The 22199-nt window shown below is 38.3% G+C and overlaps 1 protein-coding gene across 1 annotated transcript in view; it reads left to right on the top strand.

Annotated features, from left to right (window-relative positions):
- TMPRSS15 (transmembrane serine protease 15) overlaps positions 1-22199 on the top strand; it is a 142171-nt gene that overhangs the window by 105747 nt on the left and 14225 nt on the right. Inside the window, exons 19-22 of the mRNA XM_036746715.1 lie at positions 4181-4276; positions 16492-16541; positions 16686-16860; positions 18337-18518. Coding sequence (XP_036602610.1) covers positions 4181-4276; positions 16492-16541; positions 16686-16860; positions 18337-18518 — 503 coding nt within the window. The remainder of the gene's footprint in view (positions 1-4180; positions 4277-16491; positions 16542-16685; positions 16861-18336; positions 18519-22199) is intronic.

Genomic DNA, 22199 nt, shown 5'->3' with positions numbered 1-22199 from the left:
TACTAGGTTGCTGAGTTTGTTTGTTTCTGCATATTATATACCTAATCTGTTCTACTGATCAACTTCTCTATTTCTTACCCACTACAAAGCTGTTTTGGTGATTATTGGCTGGCAGTATAGTTTGAAATTTGCTAGACCACCTTCTTTCCCATTGTTTTATTATTATTATTATTATTATTATTATTATTATTATTATTATTATTTAATTGGTTCCCTTGATATTCTTGACAAGATAAATTTTGTTATCTTCTCTAGCTCTATAAAGTATTTCTGGGGGCAGCTAGGTGGTGCAGTGAGTAGAGCACCAGCCCTGGAGTCAGGAGGACATGAGTTCAAATCCAACCTCAGACACTTGACACTTTTACTAGCTGTGTGACCTTGGGCAAGTCACTTCACCCCAATTGCCTTGCGTTCCCCCTCCAAAAAAAAAAGATAAAGTAATCCTTTGGTAGTTTGATTGATATGGCATTGAATAAGTAAATTAATTTAGGTACTATTGGCTCAGCCTACCCATAAACAATTAATTTCTCCAGTTATTTAAATCTAGTTTTATTGCATAAAGATTATTTTGTAATTGTGTTCAATTATATCCCTGTGTATGTCTCGGCAGCTAGAATCCCAAGTATTTTATACTGCCTGAAGTTATTTTGAATGGAATTGCTCTTTCTTTTTCTTCCTGCTGGGTTTTGTTGGTAGTATATAGAAATGTTGATAACTTATGTGAGTGTTTCATATCCTTTGAGGCTTTGCTTATATATGTTTTCAAGTCATTCTTTTCTTCTGTGTTTATATCTTGAGCTTCTGTGTTACCAGAGGAGTTCTTTATGGTCAGTTTCTTTTTGTTTCTTTATCTGTTTGCTCAATCTTCCAGCATGCTTTTTCACTTTGGACTTTATATTAGCGCTGGACTCAGTGATCTTGGGAGTGAAGGAGATTGTCTGGCCTGAGCTTTCCTTTTACATTCTTCTGCTGTTTTCATAGTTTACTTTTGGGACCTACAAATTTTTAGAGCTTCCAAATTGATGTGATCTGGAGAGAGGTCTGTTTACTGCTTTTGTGGCCTGAGCTTTGCAATTCTCTGACCCAGGTTTGAGTCTGTTGGCTTGTGCATGTTTGGGTTTCTATAGACTGGACTCAGTTACTATTAGCCTGCTGGGACACTCTGCAGGTTCAGTATGACTGAATTGCTTGTTCCCCTGTGTTATAGGATTTCTTCCCTGGTTGTTCCATCGCAGACTTACACACAGTACAAGAACTGAGTCCTTGCTACTCTGCTTCTAGGCTCAGAACCACACGACTGTATTTCTGAACGTGTACTTTGCTCAGTATCCAGCTACTATAGGCTTATGTTCTCTTGTGACTCTTACTTTGTTCTACCCTGGATCTGGGAAATGGTTGATAGAGCTGTTAGATGGAACCCATTCCCATATGCATTACTAATTAAGGGGTCCCTTGGGTTCTCTTTCTGCCTCTGGGCTTCCTGCCTTGGTGGTGGACTTCTTTCCATCTCTGGGCTCAAGAATGCTCCCTGCTACTACTTCTGGGCCACTGTGGTGGCCAACCCCCATCCTTAGTGTCAGCAGATGTTTTTATCTTCCTAAGCTGGACAAATGCCTCACTGTGACTTTTCCTTGGTTTTCTCAATTAGTATTAAGTTTGGTGCATTTTCTATATTGTTGTAGAGGCATGCTGGGTGAGTGAGCTAAGGTAAAAATGCTTTCCCTCATTCTGCCATCTTGATTCTGCTTCTTTATTTGGTTTTTAAAATTATTTTTAGTTCTTTTTTTTCTATCTCTTCCAGGAATTCTAGGTGTACTTGTATCCAAGCTGTGTTTTTTCTTTGAGGCTTTACTTGTAGATGTTTAAGAATCATTCTTTTCTTATGGATTTATCTCTTGAGTATCCCCATCACCATCATACCTTTTTAAGGATAGGATTCTTTCTTAATATTGTTTGCTCATTCTTCTAGACCAGGGTTTCTTAAACTTTTAGGCAGTTAGTTGGCATTGCATGGTCTGAGGGCATGCCCAGTGCAAAGTACACATACTTCGTTTTTAGAACCATGGTTGCAGTGAAGAAGGTGATACAATGTGGGCAAGTACAGCCAGAAACACCTCGGATTAATTATGTGTTTGATTTTTAATTAATTTTTGGTTGTGGCATGCTCAGAAACCTTTTTAAGAAGTACTGTAGACTCCTTCAGATTTTATGCTAGATTTAAGCACTGTGTACTTCTTCAGGGGGAGGGGAATGTCTTGCTTCACTTTTTGTCCTCATGGGTCCACAAGACCTTAGGTATTGAATGTTGTGTTATTCCGGGATCTCAATGATAGCTCAGGATTAGGAACTATAAGCTTTCAGTGCACCCAAAATTATCTGGGAAAAGTCAGATTAAACTACCCTACTTGAATGGGCTCTGCAAGTTCCTGAATGTGCCCTATTTGTATGAGTTCTGCATATCTATGAATGAGAACTTGGACTATCAAGCAATGGAGCTGCCAGTTGGCACCTATTCCCACAACTTGCAGAAGATCACAGTCACCCAGTATATGTCAGAGACCTATTCTTACCATGTACAACTTTTCCCTGTACTAGAATAGTCACTCCTGGCAACCTGATAAGAAACAGGACAGTATATAGGATAGTTATACCAGAAAAACTTAGGATTCAAGGGACCAAAGTCATGGCAGCCTGATGTGAGGACACTGCCAACAAGGAATAGGGAAAGGAGTGAATCTACTTCTGCTGCAAACATGGCCTAGACAGACCGAAATTAAGTCTAAATAGAGGTAGTAAGAAGAAATTGGGGTCCAGTTGTCAAATGTGGATCAAAAATTAAAGTCAGATTTTAAGAATAACATAAGGCAGGAATTATTATCAGAAGAAAAGATCAGAGTAAAGATAAGGAAAAAAGTAAAAAAGCCAGTTATCCCCACCCACTGCCAATAAAAAGACAGACACCAAAAGGAAATAAGTGCCTTTCTGAAGCAACAAGGGTACCTGAGGGAGAAACAGGAAATAGTATGTGCCAGGCAGGTCAAAACACCTCAACCATTACCTTCCCTCAGTACTCAATGGAGAAAGCCCAGAAGACTGAAAGTCTATTTACCCTGGGAAAAGCAGGGAGGGGGAATCTGCAGCCTCGAGGCCACATGTGACCCTTTAGGTCCTCAAGTGTGGCCCTTTGACTGAATCCAAACTTCACAGAACAAATTCCCTTAACAAACTTGGACTTGGACAAAATTGACTTGGACTCAGTCAATAGGCCGCACCCAAGGACCTAGAATTAAGAATATGTGGCCTCAAGGCCACGGGTTCCCCACCCCTGCCTTAGACCAAGGGCACTGCTACCAGGCCAGCACCTGCAGCCAATGTCAAAGAAATCAACTCTTGTGAAAGTGCAACCTGGAAATTGCTTTCACAGACCACTACTACTGAACACCTAGAAAAAAAAATCATAATTTGGTTTTCATGATATTCGTGATGTTTTCTACTTGTCGTTATGCCAAAAAGGTGATCATTGTAAAGCTGCTAAAATATCATTCAGTATTAAGGGCCACATGCACAGGGCACCAGATACCAGCCAGTACACTGAACAACTCAGACCATTAGTATAGATTTCAACTCCAGAAGTAGCCTAATATTTCAAATTTTGTGTGTGTTCTCATCTGTGTGAATAGTCCAAACATTTATTGCTGTCTCTCCATTCCTTAAACAACCATGTAATGAATTATTGTAGCAAAAAGAAAGGAAAGGAAAAGAAAAGAAAGCAAAAATAAGAGAGGAGAAAAAGAAGCAAAAAGAGAAAGAGAAAGACTCATTATTGGGTAGCCACACTTCTGGTAATAAGCTTCCCTAAATTTAGCTAAGTTATTTATTGAAGATAGACTCATACAATTCATTATCACACCAGACCCATACTCAAAGAATATCTTTCATAGTAAGAGTTATCAACGCTGGAATTCAGCAACCTAGGGTCAACTCTATGCCCTGATGAGTTATTAGAGTAGAATTTTATTGAAGAAATTAAAAAGGAATGTGTCAAAAATACTAAATACTATCTCTTGCATGAAAAATCAGTCTTATTTCCTTTTTATTACTAGAGATACTTCTTTGGCAATGTTCATTCACCATTCAAGGAAATTAAAATATGAACTGATTATGCATTTTGTTTTTTCAGGAATGTGAATACATCATCACAACTTTTTTCAACTGGTGGTGGACCATTTGTCAAACTAAGTATAGGTTCTAATGGCAGTTTAATCCTGATGCCCAGGTAGGTTATACAAATGTGTTCATTACCTCAAATAGATATGCGAATTAGTCTCATATGAAAATAATGAGATCTGGAATAAATGGGTTAGAATTTATTAAAAACATGTAGTTAAATACCATTAAAAGAGAATGAGTAAAATATTTCATTGGTGTGTATACTCACTCCAGTGGAATATATAATGAACCATCCACACCTTCTTTTACTTTGTGATTTGGGGTTATGTCCTTATGTAAATACATCATGGATTTGTTGATCCACAAAATAGACTAGGGGCCTTCCTTTAGATGTTTTAATATTTCATGAGTATCAGTGTAGCACTTGGGCTGTATATCTTTTTTGTCTTTTTTTATTAAGATTTTTTATTTTTAGTTTACAACACTCAGTTCCACATGTTTTTGAGATCCAAATTTTCTTCCCCTTCCTTCCCTCCTCCCTCCTCCCAAGACAGCATGGAATCTGATATATGTTCTACATATACCTTCACATTAAACTTATTTACACAATAGTCAAGCTGTAAAGAAGAATTATGACCAAGATTCACGAGAAAGAAGAAACAACCCCCCCAAAAAAGAAAGCACAATAGTTTGCCTCAATCTGTATTCAGACTCCGTAGTTCTTTCTGGGGATGTAGATAGCTCTTTCCATCATGAGTCCTTTGGAGTTGTCTTTGAACCTTGTATTGCTGAGGAGAGCTAAGTCTATCGAAGTTAGTCATCACAGAAGCAATATGTCTGTGGTTATGTACAATGTTCTCTTGGTTCTGCTCCCCTCACTCAGCATCATATGATGTAGGTCTTTCCAGGTTATTATGAAGTCCATATCTTCCCCATTTCTTATAGCACAATATTATTCCATTACATTCATATACCACAACTTGTTTAGCCATGCCTCAATTGATGGGCATCCCCTTGATTTCCAATTCTTTACTACCACAAAAAGAGCTGCTATAAATATTTTTGTACATATGGGTCCCTTTCCCATTTGTGTGATCTCTTTGGGATACAGCCCTAGAAGTAGTATTGCTGGGTCAAAGGTTATACACATTTCTATAGCCCTTTGGGCATAGTTCCAAATTGCTCTCCAGAATGGCTGGATCTGTTTACAACTCCACCAACAATGTAATAGTGTTCCAATTTTCCCACACCCTCTCCAGCATTTATCATTTTCTTGTTTTGTCATGTTAGTCAATGTGACAGGAGAGGTGTGGTACCTAAGAGTTGTTTTGATTTGCATTTCTCTAATCAATAGTGATTTAGAGCATTTTTTCATATGCCTATAGATATCTTTAATTTCTTCCTCTGAAAACTGCCTATTCATATCCTTTGATCATTTCTCAATTTGGGAATGACTTGTATTCCGATAAATTTGGCTCAGTTCCCTGTATATTTTAGAGATGAGATCTTTATCAGAGACACTGGTTGTAAAGATTTTCTCCCAATTTTTTGCTTCCCTCCTAATCTTGGTTGCATTAGCTTTGTTTATACAAAAACTTTTCAATTTAACATGATCAAAATTATCCATTTTGCATTTTGTAATGCTCTCTATCTCTTGTTGAGTCATGAATTCTTCCCTTTCCCATAGATCTGATAGGTAACTATTCCTTGCTCTCCCAAATTGCTCATAGTATCAGCCTTTCATGAACCCATTTTGACTTTATTTTGGTATATGGTGTAGGTTATTGGTCTGTGCCCAGTTTTTGCCATACTATTTTCCAGTTTTCCTGGCAGTTTCTGTGAAATAGTGAGTTCTTAACCCAGAAGCTGGGCTGTTTGGGTTTATCAATAAATAGATTGCTATAGTCATTGACTTCTCCATCTTGTGTACCTATCCTATTCCACTGATCCACCACTCTATTTCTTAGCCAGTACCAAGTAGCCTTGATGACTCCTGCTTTATGGTACAGTTTAATAGGGCTGTATGTCTTTTATCCCTAATTCCTGCTACATGTCTATTCCATTACCTTTTCTAACTGTATATTTTCTGGATAACAATACATCATTGCTGATAATGTGTTTCAATTTATTTAGACTCATTATCCATTAATATTACTTCGAGAATATGAGTGTTAAAAAGATATCTTTGTATCAAGAAGTTTGGATTGTTGAAAAAGCTGGAGGATTCACCAAATACAATCCCATCTATTTTCTCCTGTGTCCTGGCTGGAGAAGAGTTGGTTTCAGATCAGGATCACTGAGGTTCAGAAAAGTTACTGCTATAGAATGAGATGCTAATATCCAAGTACAGGGGAGGTTGGGGTGTAAGAGTCCTTGTCAGGAGTTGGGCAGTTTTCTTAAGTGATGGATGGGAGGAGAGAATTTAGAGGGAGGTTGTTGAAATATCGGTTTCATTCTTGAGTTGGCCTTTGTGGGGTCCCCATTAGTGGGTAAAAATGACTCAGTTCTACTGAGAGGGGGTGAACAGGGCTCCAAGCTGTTCTGAGAGGACTCAAATCTGTTTGGACATGATTTGAGGTGGTAAGACAGTCTGGTAAGAATAGCTGCTGTGTGGTCTCATGTCTGCTTCAATGGGTGGGCAAGGCTCCTGATTGTTGTGCGAAGGTCAGAGGATTGGTATCAACAAGTGATCAGGTCTCCCCAGGCTCAGGCAGGATGCAAGAACCTGTCACAGAGGGTGAGTGGTACTCACAGAGGCTGTGTGTTGTCCCGCCACTTACAACTCTCTCATCTCAGGGGAAAGTGATCTAGGTGCAGCTGTAGACTCCTTAACCCCACAAACCGTGGGAGGATTCCCAGGGCCCAGAAAAGGTGGTAGAAGCCAGCTACTGTGGCCATCCTTCACAGTCAGTCAGTAAGCATTTCATGCCCACTATGTGCCAGACACTGTGCTGATTGCTTGAAGATACAAAGAGAGGCAAAAGACAAGCCCTGCAATCAGGAGTTGTGCTCATAGTCTAATGGGTGAGACAACATGAAAACAAACATTTACAAACAAGCTCTGCACAGGATAAATTAGGTATTATCTATTATATAAAAGAGAAGGTACTACAATTAAGGAGCAACAAGAAAAGCTTCCTGTAGAAGGTGGGATTTTATTTGAGACTTGAAGAAATCCAACAGGTAGAAATGAGGAGGGACAGAACTATAGGCATGGAAAACAAACAGTCAGAGAAAATGCCCAGAGTCTGAAGATGGAGTGTCTAGTGGAAAGAACAGCCAGGAGGTCAACATCACTGGATTGTAGAGTACCTGAAAGGTGAAATGTGCAAGAAGACTGGTAAGGAAAGGTAGGAAGGGGCTAGGTTGTGAAGGGATTTGAAACACCAACCAGAATTTTATGTTTGCTCTTGGAAGCAATAGAGAGCCTCTGCAGTTAACTGACTGGTGGCATGACATAGTCAGACTTGTGCTTTAGGAAGATCAATTTGACAACTGAGTGGAAAACGGACTGAAGTAAGGAGAGATTTGAGGTAAGGAGATCAATCAGCAAGCTGTTGCAGCAATCTAAGTGTGAGGTTATGAAGTCCTTTACCAGGGTGGCAGCAGTGTCAAGTAAGAAATTCCAAGCCAAAAGACCAAGGGTGGCCAGGGTATTCAGGGTTTTCCTTTCTTAGACACCTAGTATACAGGGGAGTGGGTACCAGGGTCCAGGCTAAGGCAAGGGCACAGCCAGATCTAACATTGGAGGTTGGTAGTGATGTCCTTGGTTTAGATCAGATGACATTTTACATGACTTTAGGGCAGAATCATTGGCACTCTATAAGCTATGTCAGAGAAACTGGGACAAATCAGGTTTAATGAAGGACGGAAGCTTCACTAGGGAAGTGGCTAGGGAAGTGGACCAAAAGAAGTTGTGTGGGGGGAAAGCTGTGTCAGGGTAAGGGGAGATGTGTCAGGAAACTACCTCCTACTGCATACCATCCCTTGCCAACAAGGTCCTAATCCTTTTCTAAAGGACCTTCCACCATTTAAATGACTAGACAGTGCTCCTATCATGGCTAATACTAAGATAGGAAGAAGAGGAAAAAGGGAAAAGCTAAAAACAAACAAAACCAAAAAAGTGAAAGAATACAAAACCAAGAAGCCCCAAGCCTTTCCTTACTCCTTCTGAAAGACTAAGTTTCAAAATCTCACAGTTTGACCCATGGGATGAGTGATACTCTATCTTTGAAGTTCACAGTGGATCTCCCAAAGCAAAGTGGTGATAATGAACCAAAGCAGCAATGAGAACATCAGAACCATAGCACAGATGATGACACCCCAGTAGAGTCAGATTTCTTCTCCTGATGTGAGGTGGTAGTGATGAGCAGGAGCAGCTCCAAGAACATCAGGATGCCCAAATGGACACTTCTGACAATCCACAATTCTTCATCCCACACGAGGGTCAAGAGACAAAGAGGTCATAAGCCTCTTGCACACAATCTCTCTTGGATCTAAGTTGCCCTGTAACACATCACCCACTCAGTATTACCTGGCCCACTTGCCAAAACCTTTCCCTCCCTGGAACCTTCATCATAAGAATGATACAAAATCGTTGTCTCCCTGCAGGACTCTATGGAAGGCCTTCCCTCTTCTTTTGTTTTCTTTTTTTGGAGGGGGAGGGTTGGAGAGGGGAAGACAGGGCAATTGGGGGTAAGTGACTTGCTCAAGGTCACACAGCTAGTAAGTGTGTCAAGTGTCAGAAGTCGGATTTGAACTCAGGTCCTCTTGACTCCAGGGCTACTGCTCTACTCACTGTGCCACCTAGCTGCCCTCTTCTTCCACAAGTGGCTAAATAAGGCTCCCACAACTCAGAATTGCCTAATAAGTCAGATAAGGGTTCTCTTTTCATCTAAGTAATTATACACCCATCATATAGCAACAATTTCACTTTCCCTGTGCTATTAAAAAGTAAGATATCTCCCAACAATGCAGGATAACAAGATGCCTCCTAACAACACCAGTCCTTCGTTCCCCAAGACTTTTCTTGGAAGGAGTTCCCAGAAAAAGGAAAGGAGGTCTGCCAATTGGAAGGGACCTGAGCTATTTCTCCAGGATATATAGAGCTCTCTGAGAGGGCAAGAATCTTGAGGCCGAGGAAGGGCTGGAAAGGATCAGCCAGAACTATGTCCAAAGATAGTATATTCTCATCAATTAAGTCTTCCTAGAGACAGAATCCAAGAAACCCCTCGCCATGGGAGCCCTTCCCCTTTCCAGGGTAGCATTGATTTGTCATGGACATAGTTTCTGGGAGGTTGGATACTTGACCCGGGCAGTCAGATGCATAATGATACAACTGCTCTTCAATAGGGTAACCTACTCATTCTGAGATGGGACGGTTCCATTTTGCCAGGTGGGGACAAGTTGAGGACTACTTGGGTTAGGAATAGCCGTCTTGTCCTTAGTGAGAAGGATCGTACGGTCCTGTGTCTGGGCTACCCCTCTCCTTTTTCCTCATTGAATTCAGTGTCTGGCTCAGGGTCTTTCTTTCCTCCCCATATCCTGCACTCATACTAGTGCACTCACCATACGTATTGATACTCCATCCAGCATTCTAATTTCCCATTTCCACGATTTGCTCCTTTCCCATTACCTACTATTCCACACTACCTCAGAGATAGTCATACCCTTGATCTTGCCGTCACCCACAAATGTTTTACTTCTAGGCTCGTGAACTCTGGAATTCCTTTATCTGATCATAATCTTTTATCACTCATTCTTTCCCTCTATCTTATAAATCCTGTTCTTCATATCACTATGACCTCCAATGACTACTGCACATATCAGTTATTTCTCAAGTCATCACCTTTACACCATACTATTGTTCTTTCTCCATCTTGATCTCCTCGTAAACTAGTTCAACTGTCCTCTTGAGTCTCTTGATTACTTGTCCTACCAGGGATCATGTCCTGCTAAGCCTTGACCTTGGATTTTCCCATCATGTGCTGGCTTTGATTCTGTTCTCATAATTCTGAACAGAATTGGAGGAAATCATGAAACCATGATGGGTCCTTTACAGATTAATGTTATATAAATTTAACTGGGCCCTCACAGTAACAAGGCAATCCTTTTACACCTCAATAATGAATCCACTTAACACAGCTAATCCAAACCTTTTCTTTATTTTTAATCATATTTTTTAAAGTAGCAAAAATCTGCCTTTTCTCCTTCCCCCATTCAGTTGAGAATTAAAGTGTTGTGATTGAAATTAGGGTAAACTGAGGCACAAAGTTTTGAGTATATTCAATTTATTGGTAAGCCTAGCAATTACCAATAAAAAGGGTCTCTCAACAACTTGGTCAGTCAAAAGACTATGAGGTAGGACTTACTAGCCTTCATATAGTTTTGGGAAGTACACAAGAACAAAGAACAGAGAACATAAAACAATATGAATAGTTTCAAAGTCTGAAGTATCATAGATGATGGAAAACAATATGATTATATGGAAATTTGGAACTCAGGCTAGCAACAACTGCTCCTTTCATCTAGTTGCTAGGGAAGGCTCATTGGTGGTACCCAGCTGCATTGTTAGAGTCAGAGCAATGAGTCCAGACTTTCTTTAAGGACAGAGGGTTGCAGAGAAAGGCAACTTCCTGGCATCCATCTGCATCTTGTAAGGCTTCTTAATGAGATAACAGTTCTCTCTTAATTATACATTGGCAGTAAGATGTGTGGAGACAATATATTCCTTTAATTAAAATGATTTATGGGACAACTTGGCTCAGAGAGGAAAGCTGAACTTCTGAACTTAACTCAGAGAAAAAGAAACATGGTTTAGGCAATTTTACCACATATTGGGGGTGATACAGAATAGAATCAGTTACAAAATGGAATCAGAACCAATTTGATTTCCTCAAAAGAAAAACAAGATAATTGTTATAAATATGTATAGTCAAGCAAAGCAAATTTCCATATTGACCATGACCCTTCAAAATGTTTCATTCTGTACTAAGTCCTTCACCTATCTATCCGGAGAGAGTTAATATTTATTCTTTAGTACTCTGGAATTGTGGTTGATGATTACACTAATTAGAGTTCCTAATACTTTTGAAATTGCTTTTTTACATACCAAATTGCTACTGCTGTATAAATTGTTCTGCTAATTCTGTTCGCTTCACTCTGCACCATTTAAGTCTGCAAGGTTCTATGAAAAACAATTCGTTCATCATTTCTTACAGTATAATAATCATGTTTATATACTATAACTTGTTCAGTTCTTCCTCAATTTATAGGCACCCTCTCAAATTTCCATACTTTGCCACCTCAAAAAGAGCTATACTTTTATACATCTTCAGAGTTTTTTGCTTAAGACTAATTCTTCCCTTAAACTACTCTCCTACTAATTCTCCCTTATTCTTTCTCATATTTTCCTAATGAATGAAATGTATTTTTTGTACTTAGTTGTGTTTGTGAGTATATGTGTGTGTTTTTCCCTCCTTTGCCCAGTTCAGATGAGAACAAGTTTCAAGAGTCAGCCACTACCCATTACCACCTCCTCCTTGTTTGTATAGATGTCTATTTGCACACTCTGATTATGTGGGATAATTTTCCCTAATCTTACTTTCTCTTCTCCCTCCCACTACCCTGTGTATTCCTTTTCTCCATTCAATTAGAACATAAGCAGTTTATCCTTATTTAGTACTTTATCATTGTTCATTCATGTTTACCCTTCTATGTTTCTCTTTACTCTTGCATTTGAACTTCAAGATTTCACTGCAGCTCTGGTCTTTTTATGAGGAAGGTTTACAAGTCCTCTTTAAGGATCGTTAAGGATCCATTTCACACACACACACACACACACACACACACACACACACACTCTTTAGGATTATATTTGGTTTTGCTAGGTATGTTATTTGTGGCATTCCAAGCTCTTTGCTGCTTGATAGTGATGGTTACTAAATCATACTTTATCTCAACTGTAACTCATTGGTACTTGAATTCGTGTTTCCTAGCTACTTGCAGAGTGCAAAACACCCTGAGTTTTGACTGTAATCTTCCTGGAAGTTTTCATCTATTGATTTCTTCCATAAGGAGGATTCTTTCTATTTCTACTTTGCCCTCTGGTCCTAAGAGCTCTGGAAAGTTTTCTTTAAAGATTTTTTGAAATATGATGTCTAGGCTCTTTTTATGGCCATGACATTATGATAGTCCAATGATTCTTAAATTTTTTCTTCTTGATCCATTCTCCAGGTCAGTTGTTTTTACTATGTGATACCATACATTTTCTTCTATTTTTTCAGACTTTTGACTTTGTTTTAGTAATTCTTGTTGCATCATGGAATCATTGGCTTCCATTTGATCTACTTTAATTTCCAGGGAGCCTGTTTTATATCCTCTTATATATCAGTTAATTCCTTTTCCAATTGTTTTCTTCCCTATCTCTCCTTTCTTTTGTAATTTTCCCTCTAGACCTCTCATTTCATTTATAAAAAGCTTCTTAAATGCCTTTTTTTTCTTCCAAGTATTCTCATTAAATTTTTGGTCATTTTTTGAGGCTTTGCTTGTAGGTGTTTTGGAATTATTCTCTTCTTCTAGGTTCATGTCTTGATCATCCTTATCAATATAATATTTTATGATCAGATCCTTTTTTTGTTTGCTCATTCTTCCAACCTACTTTCTGACTTCTGACAGGGCCAGGCTCTGAGAACTTCCAAAGCAAAGGTCTGATTTGTCCTGTTTCTGCTTTCTTAGGCTATTGAGTATTGTCTTATTCCAGGATCTCAAGTACAATTCAGACTTGTTCCTGTAAGCTTTCAGCAGTCCTGAAATGGTCTGATCCAGGGCAAATTCTGATTGTCGTCCCCTGGTCTGAGGTCCAAAAGTTTCTGATCTGGATGTGTGTCTATGCAATAGTAGACAGCTGAGAAACTCTGTTGTTTCAGAGTGGTACAAATGCAACCTCCTCTTTGGTCTGAAATTCTCGCCATGGTTGTCTCTCTGCAAACCTCAGAGCTACACTGCTGCTGCTTGCCTCTGAACCTGCTCCTTTCTTAGTGTACTGTGCAAGTGCTCCTTACTCAGGCATAACACCCCCAGGCACAGTCCACAAAAAGTGCCCTGTTTTCACCCCATAGATACCCCTTATCAGTCCTACTCTGTAACCTAGAATCAGATAGTGGGGAGTAAAGCTGTCAGCACCTTTTGTAGTCCAGGTGCCAAAGTATGAACCTAAGCGTGGCCTACCATGGCTTAAGGACCTCCTTTTGCACTCAGCCTCAGACCCTTCCTGCATACAGAGTACTCCTCAAGGTGCTCCTGGTCAGACCTCACCCCTAGTATCCACAGACCACTCTGTCTGCCTCCATATGCCAACCTGAACTAAAAAAAACAATTCACTATGGCTTTGTCTTGGATTTTCCCATCAGGATTTGGTCTGGTGCATTTTCTAGATCTATTTTAAGGAGTTTGGTGAGGGGCAGGAAGGAGTCCGCTGTACTGCATCATTCTATTCCTCCATTTTGGCTTTGCCTCCTATTCTAAATCTTTTCATTCCTGCTTGAACCTGCGATGGCTCCTAATCCCTCCACTCTTTTAACTAAGAAACTTGCTGTAAATTTCACTGGGAAAAAAAATGAGGCCATTTGCCAAAAATGAATTATCACCATCATTATCATCTTTTTAGTCACTCAGATTGAGCACTGGGACTGGAGTCAAAGACCTGAGTTCAAATCCAGCCTCAGACAAGTTTCTAGCTATGTGACCCTGGGCAAGTCATTTAACCTCATTTTCCTCAATGGTAAAACAAGGATAATAATAGCAACTACCTCACAGATTGTGAGATAATATTTGTAAAAAGTGCTTAGCAGTGTTTAGCACATAGTTGGTGCTATATAAATATAAATAAATACATAAATATAAATAAATACATAAATATAAATTCTATATAAATCCTTTACCCTTTCCCATGCCTTCTCTTTCCCTTTCCCTTAATGGTAGTACCTTGCCTCCGAATTTACCTCAACTTTATGATAAATAGATAGATAGATGATAGATAGATAGATGGATAGAGAATATGTGTATAATATGTACACTCAGTTTTTGCATGTTGCCTGTGCTATTAGTACTGAGCTTCTTGAGTGTAGTAACTGTTTTTGCCATTTTTTTAATCATCTTCTGTCTCTAATATGCCATGATTCAATAAATATCTATTGATACATATATACATATTTTGTCTTTATAGACATATGCACATGTATACACACTGATATACATGTACAAATATGTTCATATATATAGTGATATATATTCACATGTGTGTGTTTGTATACACGTGTACCCACTTCTATGTGTGTATCGTTATCTATAGCCATATTTTTATCTTTCTATCTAGGTCTTTTTCTTATCATTCAGACAGCAGAGGCCCTCTCCTGAGCATAGTAATCCTCTGTGGAGTGAAACATCAGGACAATAAGGAGTTAGCCTCAAAGTCAAGACCTGAGTTTATATTCTATATCAGACACATAGTTTCAGTATGATAAAGTTATTTAACCTCTTAGTGTTCTAGGTAATACTCTAAAACTGTATATTGCAGAGAAGATGCCAATCTACATTGGTATAGTTTCCTCACCTTTAATTTTCCTGTATCAGTGAAATTACAGGCACAGTCTCTATCCTGATATATTGCAAAATTTGTTCTCCAGTAACATATGGATGACCTTTTTTTTGAGGATTTCAGCTTGTTTTCCTCCTTGAAAATTACTGTAAGTGGCTAATATGACAAAAAGGAGAAATGATAAATGTTAGAGAAGATGTGGGAAATTGGAACACTAATGCATTGTTGGCGGAGTTGTGAACTAATCCAACCATTTGGGAGAGCAATTTGGAACTATGCCCAAAAATTCATAAAACTGTGTGTACTCTTTGATCCAGCAATACCACCACTACTAGGTCTGTATCCCAAAGACATCATAAAAAAAAGAAAAAGGACCCATGTACAAAAATATTTACAGCAGCTCTTTATGTGGTGGCAAACAATTGGAAATTAAGGTGATGCCCATCAATTGAGGAATGGCTGAACAAGTTGTGGCAAATGAATGTAATGGAACACTATTGTGCCATGAGACGTGATGAGCAGGCAGATTTCAGAAAAACCTGGGAAGACATATATGAACTGACACTGAGTGAAGTGAGCAGAAACAGGAGAACATTGTACACAGTAACAGCAACATTGTGTGATGACCAGCTTTGATAGACTTAGCTCTTCTCAGCAATACAATGACCTAAGACAATTCCAAAAGACTTATGATGGAAAATGCTATCCACATCCAGAGAAAGAACTGATGGAATCTGAATGTAGATTGAAACATAATATTTTCTCTTTCTTTCTTTTTGTTTTTTCTTTCTCACGATTTTTCCCTTTTGTTCTGATTCTTCTTTTGCAACATGACTAATGTGGAAATACGTTTAGTATGACTGTACATGTGTAGCCTATATCAGATTACATGATGTCTTGGGGAGGAAGGAAGGGGGGTGGGAAATGTAGAACTCAAAATCTTATAAAAGTGAATTTTGAAAACTAAAAATTAATTTACTTATTTAGCAAAAAAAAAAAAAAAAGAAAATTACTCTATCCAAGTAGCATGTGAGATGACCAGCCTATAAGTAAATGGGTATAGTCATTCATATTAATATAATGAAAATTACAGGTGAAATGGGGGGATTTAGCAGTATAGCAATATCCCATTGCATCTTAGTACTTTCGGTCCTTTATGATATACTGATCCCTCTCATGGTAGGTAGATTTGACACTTAAAATTTCATTTGTCCTGTGTATTTTCCTAATTTCAATTGCTGTATTTGGCTTTTTAAAATTATTTTGACATACAGGGATATTTTTATAGAATAAATGGCTTTAATCATGTTGGTTATATTTCATTGTGGTAATCTTTACACAATGTAATCATTTCTATAAGAAAAAGATAACAATTAATGTGTTATACTTTAAAACTTTTGTATGCATCTACACCCCAAGGGCAAGTAGGTGATGCAGTAGATAGAGTGCCAGGTCTGGAGTTAGGAAGACTTGAGTTCAAATATGACCTCAGACACTTACTAACTATGCAACCTTGAGCAAGTCACTTAACCCTCTTTGCCTCAATTTCCTCATCTGTAAAATGAGCTGAAGAAGGAAATAGCAAACCATTCCAATATCTTTGCCAAGAAAACCCCAAATGGAGTCACAAAGAGTCAGATGCAGCTGAAAGGACTGAACGTTCACTTCATACATCTATAACATATTCAAATTTTTGAAATGTAATAACTATTCTTCTGTTACAGTGAAAGATGTTCTAATGATTTACTAATTTACTTGTCCTGCAATCATAAACGTAAGTATTTTTCAAGTTTTATCCAAGTTTTTATTCAATTTATACTACCTAAAAGAATATTTTAATAATTAAATATTTATTAAAGGAACCCCAAGCAATTTAACTATATTGCCTATTTCCTTCATCCCATTTTATTTTTAATAGCTTGTGGGAAACAACTAGTAGCTCGAGAAACCAACCCTAAAATTGTTGGTGGAAATGATGCCAAGGAAGGTGCATGGCCCTGGATGGTTTCTCTGTATTTCAATGGACGCCATATATGTGGCGCTTCTCTTATTAACAACGAGTGGCTGGTCACAGCAGCACACTGTGTATATGGGTAAGTTTGAGGCTTCTATGTCTGTGTAAGTGTGTTAGTGTTAGTTGGATACTGACTATCAACTAGTGTGTCAATCAATGTGTTCCTTCTAACTTTGTGTCATCTAAAGATTTCATGAGTATACCATGTACACCACTATCTAAGTCACTGCTAAAACTGTTAAACAGCGTAAGGCCAAGTACAAATTCCTGAGGTACATCACTAAAGAACTCCTACGATGTTGACCCTAAACTGTGAACAACCACTCTTTGAATCCAACCATCCAACCATTTCTGAATCCATTGGATTATATTATCAGTTGATTTCTAGCTCTTCATCTTCTGCATGAGAATAGCATAAGATACTTTATCAAAAACTTCTTTAAAATATAGGCGAAAGGCATCTACAGCATCCCTCATCTACTTGTTTTGTAATTCTATCAAATAAGGAAATTAGGTTAATATGGCATGAGTTGTTCTTGATGAAGCCATGATGGTTCTTTCTAATACTTGCTTTCTTTTCTAGTTATTTACCAACCATCTCTTTAATGATCCTTTTTAGAGTTTTCCCAGGAGTCAAATTCAAGTTCACTGGTCTATACTTTTTTTTCTTCTAAATCAGGGCAACATTTGCCCTTCACTAATTTTTTGATATTTCCCCTGTTTTCTGTAATCTCTCAAAGACAATGGTTCCACAATCACATCTGGCAGTTCTTTCAAGACCTCAGCATGTATCTTATCCAGGTGACTTGAATTCATCAAAGGCACTCTTAGTGCCTCAATTATTTCAGATATCAAGCTCCTGTTAGTCATTTTTAGTTTGTCATTTATAATGTAAAAGTCATACTCTTTTGCACAGAAAACAAGATAGGAATTGAGCGGTTGTGCTTTCTTTCTGTTGTTAATTATCATCATCTCATCCATTCCAAACAAGTCCTTGTGTGGTGTGTGTATGTTGTAAATAACTCCAAGTTTGTTTAATTCCAAAAGCCCACCAACGATTCTTTGGCATGAAGCTATTCATTAACGATACTGTTAGGAATTCCTGTGCATGTTCAAGATGTAATATGCTAGTGTATTTAATCCGCATTTTTAGAAAGTTTAGGATGTATTTAAGTGGTATATAACAAATTATTTATGTCATGAAATTATAAATACAAAAACTCCTCAATTAACATATTTAAGCCTTGTGATTCAGACATTCACTATGTACCCAAATATGTCAGTATGGGGTCATGAAAGTTTCCTTGTGGTCCTCCGCCTGGTTCTTTTCAACTATTTGCTGTTGCTGCCACCTCTAAATGCTTTAAATCTGGGGCCCACATTCCTTATTGAAAGGAGTGGCAGCATCTAATATTGGGGGCATTCAGAAGCTACCAGGTATTTAAGAGAATCAAATGAATTGAAAGAACATTGATAAATGGAGATCTTTGAAGAGCAGCATAGAGAGATGCCTGAAGCAGGGTGCACTGTAATTGTATTTTTTTTATCCCTCTAGGAGGAATTTAATAACATCTCGGTGGGAAGCAGTCCTAGGCCTTCACAGTACATCGAATCTGACAAATCCCCAAACAGTAATTCAGCTGATTGATCAAATTATCATAAATCCACATTACAATAAGCGGACAAAGGACAGCGACATTGCCCTGATGCATCTTGAATCCAAAGTGAATTACACAGGTAAAATAAAATAAAATCATTACAAATGATTATATAAGTCATTATGTAAATTGACTCTATTTGAATTTATTTAAACAATTTATCTAAATTAATTAATTTGGTATTCAAAAATATGGAAATTAATCATAGACATTATGAGAAATATAACTGGGTAAAGAAAATAAAATTATTTGATTAGTTCAACTAAGGTGCCTGACAGTAATTTTCCAAAAGTGATCAAGCAGAGTTCAAGTTTTGAGCTTCATATGGCAGTGAAATCAAATGAACAAAATACGAAAAAGAAAGGAACCAAATACTTATATGTGACTTGCCTACCTCTAGCTATGTTAGAGCCTTTACAGAACTTAATATATAGAAATCCTAGATCTATATGCTAAAGAGCTCAGAATGCCGACGGCACAAACTAGGCATGTACTATGTAATTGAGACAAAGTACTAGAAGATTTTCATGTTGTGGTGACTTTTCAAAGTATGTAGAATTATAGGTTTGATTAGAAGGAGGCTTACTTCATGTTGATTGAGATATGTGTGGCATAATAGAAAGAGCACTGAACTTGGGGGTCAGGAAACCTTGATTACCTGATATCTCAGAGCCTCAGTATTCTCATCTGCAAAATGGAAATAACACATTCACTATAACGTGCGGGAAGCATTTTAAATATGCAATTTAAATATGAGATATTGGTTTAAATTAAAAGATATTCCAAAATTCTTCATGTGAGTACTAAAAGAGAATCACCTGAAAGAGGAATGAGGAGAGATGTTGAGATCTGTTAATATGCATTAATAATTTGAAAAGATCATATAAGGATCTCAGAATTACAATAGATTTTAGATAATTTAGGGGAGCCCTAAAGATTAACACCTGCTTGTTACAGAAAGACAGGTAGGCAGAAAAAAGACAGAAACAGAGACAAGAAGACCGAAAGGAGACAGATACACAGATGCTGAACATATACATAGAGACAGTACAGAGAGAGACAGACACCCAAAAAGAGACGTACAGAAATATACAAACATAAAAAGAAATATAAACACACAAGCACAGATAAAAATGGAGACAGAAAAACAGAGAGACAGAGACAGGAGAGACAGAGAGAACAAAAACCCAAGCTTCTCTCCTAGGCACTTCACTTTCTCTCCTTCAGGAACCTCGGTTATCATGGATTTCAGCCCTACTTTCTCTCCTAAGTTCCAGTCTCACATCAACTTCCTGTTGGACATTTCAAAGCCATCAGTCAATAAGTGTTTAGTAAATGCCTATCCATGTATCAGATACCATGCTAAGTGCTTGGAATATACAATGAAAGGCAAAAGATAGTCCTTGCCCTCAAAGAGCTTACAATCTAACAGGGGAGACAATATGCAAAGAGCTATACATAAATATGCTACGTGCAGGATGAATAAGAAATAATCAACAGAACAAAGGCCCTAGAATTAAGAGAGAATTAGGAAAGGCTTTCTATAGGGGGTAGGATGTTAACTGGGACTTGAATGAAGCCAGGGAAGCCAGGAGGTGGAGATGAGGAGGAAGAACACTTCAGGCGTGGGGGACAACCAGCAAAAATGCCCAGAGCCAAGAGATGGAGTGTCTTATTCAGGAAACAGCAAAGAGATAAGTGTCACTGGGCTGAAGAGTGTGTGGCAGGGTGTAATGTGTAAAAAGATTAGGGGGTGGGGTTCGGGAGCTAGGATATGATTTTATATTTTATCCTGGAAGGGACAGAGAGCCACTGGAGTTTAGTGAGTGGGGAGACAGGGTGACATGTTGGACCTGTGCTTTAGCAAAATCACTTTGGTGGCTGAATGGAGGCTGGATTAGGGTGGGAAGAGACTTGTGGGAGGAAGACTGAATGGTAGACTATTATATTAGTCCAGATGTGAGGAGATTAGGGACTGTACCAGGGTGATGGCAGTATCAGAGGAGAGAAGGGAAGAGAGTCTCGTTCTACCTTCAGCAACTGGCTTGTCCTGTGTGGTGATGTGATATCTTTAGATAAAGTGTTACCATGTACCTTTCCCCTGGATTGCCAGAACTTTTAGCTCTTTCACCATGTGAGCAGCAATCGATAAAACACGATTGGCAGAATCTGTCTCCCTTTTTCTCCCTCAGAGCTTCCATTTGAGATTGTTTGTTACCTGTTGGCCAGAAACGGGAAAAGCCTTACTTCTCTGATGGACAAATTTTACCTAAATAAAAAGCCCCTGCTCTTAGTAAGACACTAGTTTCAGTTCAGTCTGTTTTGCTTCTCAAACTCCTTTGGGAATTTTAGGTAGATGACTGACCAGGGATGAAAGTATGAACACAGTCTGTGTCCTCAAGGCAAGTTCATTGTCTCTCTGGCCTCTTCACCTGCCATTGAGGTATACAAGCTTTAAACCTTTTCTAAGGTAGGGAATATAGGATTTATATCCAAAAGTTTTCCCCTTTATATTTTAATGTAGCTGTCTTTCAGCCCCTAAGACTTAAGCTTTTGCTGGAGTCTCACTGAGTACCCTCTTTTACATCAGACTGACATTATTTTTGAATGTATCAAGGAAATGTTGTAGGCATAATGTACCTAGATTTTTAAAATATTTGACAATTTCTTTCATGCTATTCTTGTGGAAGAGATGGAGAAATGTGTGTAAGTATAGTCCTAAGTAGTGTAGTTAGATCAGTTCAGAATGGCCAGACTGTTCAAATGTGCTATAGATCTAAAACATTGAAAAATATGTTAAAGAATGACTGTGTGTCATATTTAAGAAAGGGATATGTAATGTGCTGAATCACAGAATTAGCATCCAAAAATATGTCTAACATCTAAGACAACAAGTAAGATAATAGGGAATAGCATACAATGGATGAAACTAGAACAGAAGAATAGAATAGGTAAAGAAATAAATATCTTAAACTTGGGTTCAAAAAAGCACAAGATGGACAACTAATGACTGGACAGGTATGCATCTGAAAAAGTTCTAGGAGTTTTACTGGACTGAAAGTTGACTTTGAATCAAAAGAGTCTTATGTGAATCCAAAAGACTAATGCCACATTGAGTTGAAGCACAGTGGCCAGGATAAGGAGGTGAATTCTTCCGTTCTCAGACATATATGGAATATTGTGTTCAGTTTTGGGAATCACATTTTAATGACATGGTGATGAAATCATGAGTGTCCAGGGAAAGATGAAAGGTCTTTGAGACCATGTCATAGGATCTTAGATTTTAAACCTGAAGGGACCTTAAATCTTATCAAGTCCAACCCCATCATTTTGCAGATGAGGTAATTAAGGTACAAAGAGATTAAGTGACTTATGAAAGGTCATACGGATACTAAATGGGGAAAGCTGGGATTCTTAGCCTCGTCTTCTGACTCCAATCCAACATCCTTTCCACTACATCTCTACCATGAGATGGAAAGAATTAATTTTGGAAAGAATTGCAAATCTTTATCCTGAAGAAGAGGAGACTGGAAGTGAGGGTGGGGAAAGTGGTGACATAGTAACTATCTTCTCATATTAATCAATAAATAATAAGTAGCATTTGTATAGCGTTTACTATGTGCTCGGCACTATGCTAAGCACTTTGCAAATATCTCATTCGAGTTTCCCAACAACCCTGCCAGGATGTCGTTGTTCAGTTGCTTCAGGTGTGTCCCACTCTTCATGACCCCCTTTGGGGTTTTCTTGGCAAAGATACTGG

This window comes from Trichosurus vulpecula, chromosome 2 (genome assembly GCF_011100635.1).
Source record: "Trichosurus vulpecula isolate mTriVul1 chromosome 2, mTriVul1.pri, whole genome shotgun sequence".
Lineage (NCBI taxonomy): Eukaryota > Metazoa > Chordata > Mammalia > Diprotodontia > Phalangeridae > Trichosurus > Trichosurus vulpecula.
This window is presented reverse-complemented; position numbering and strand designations above follow the sequence as displayed.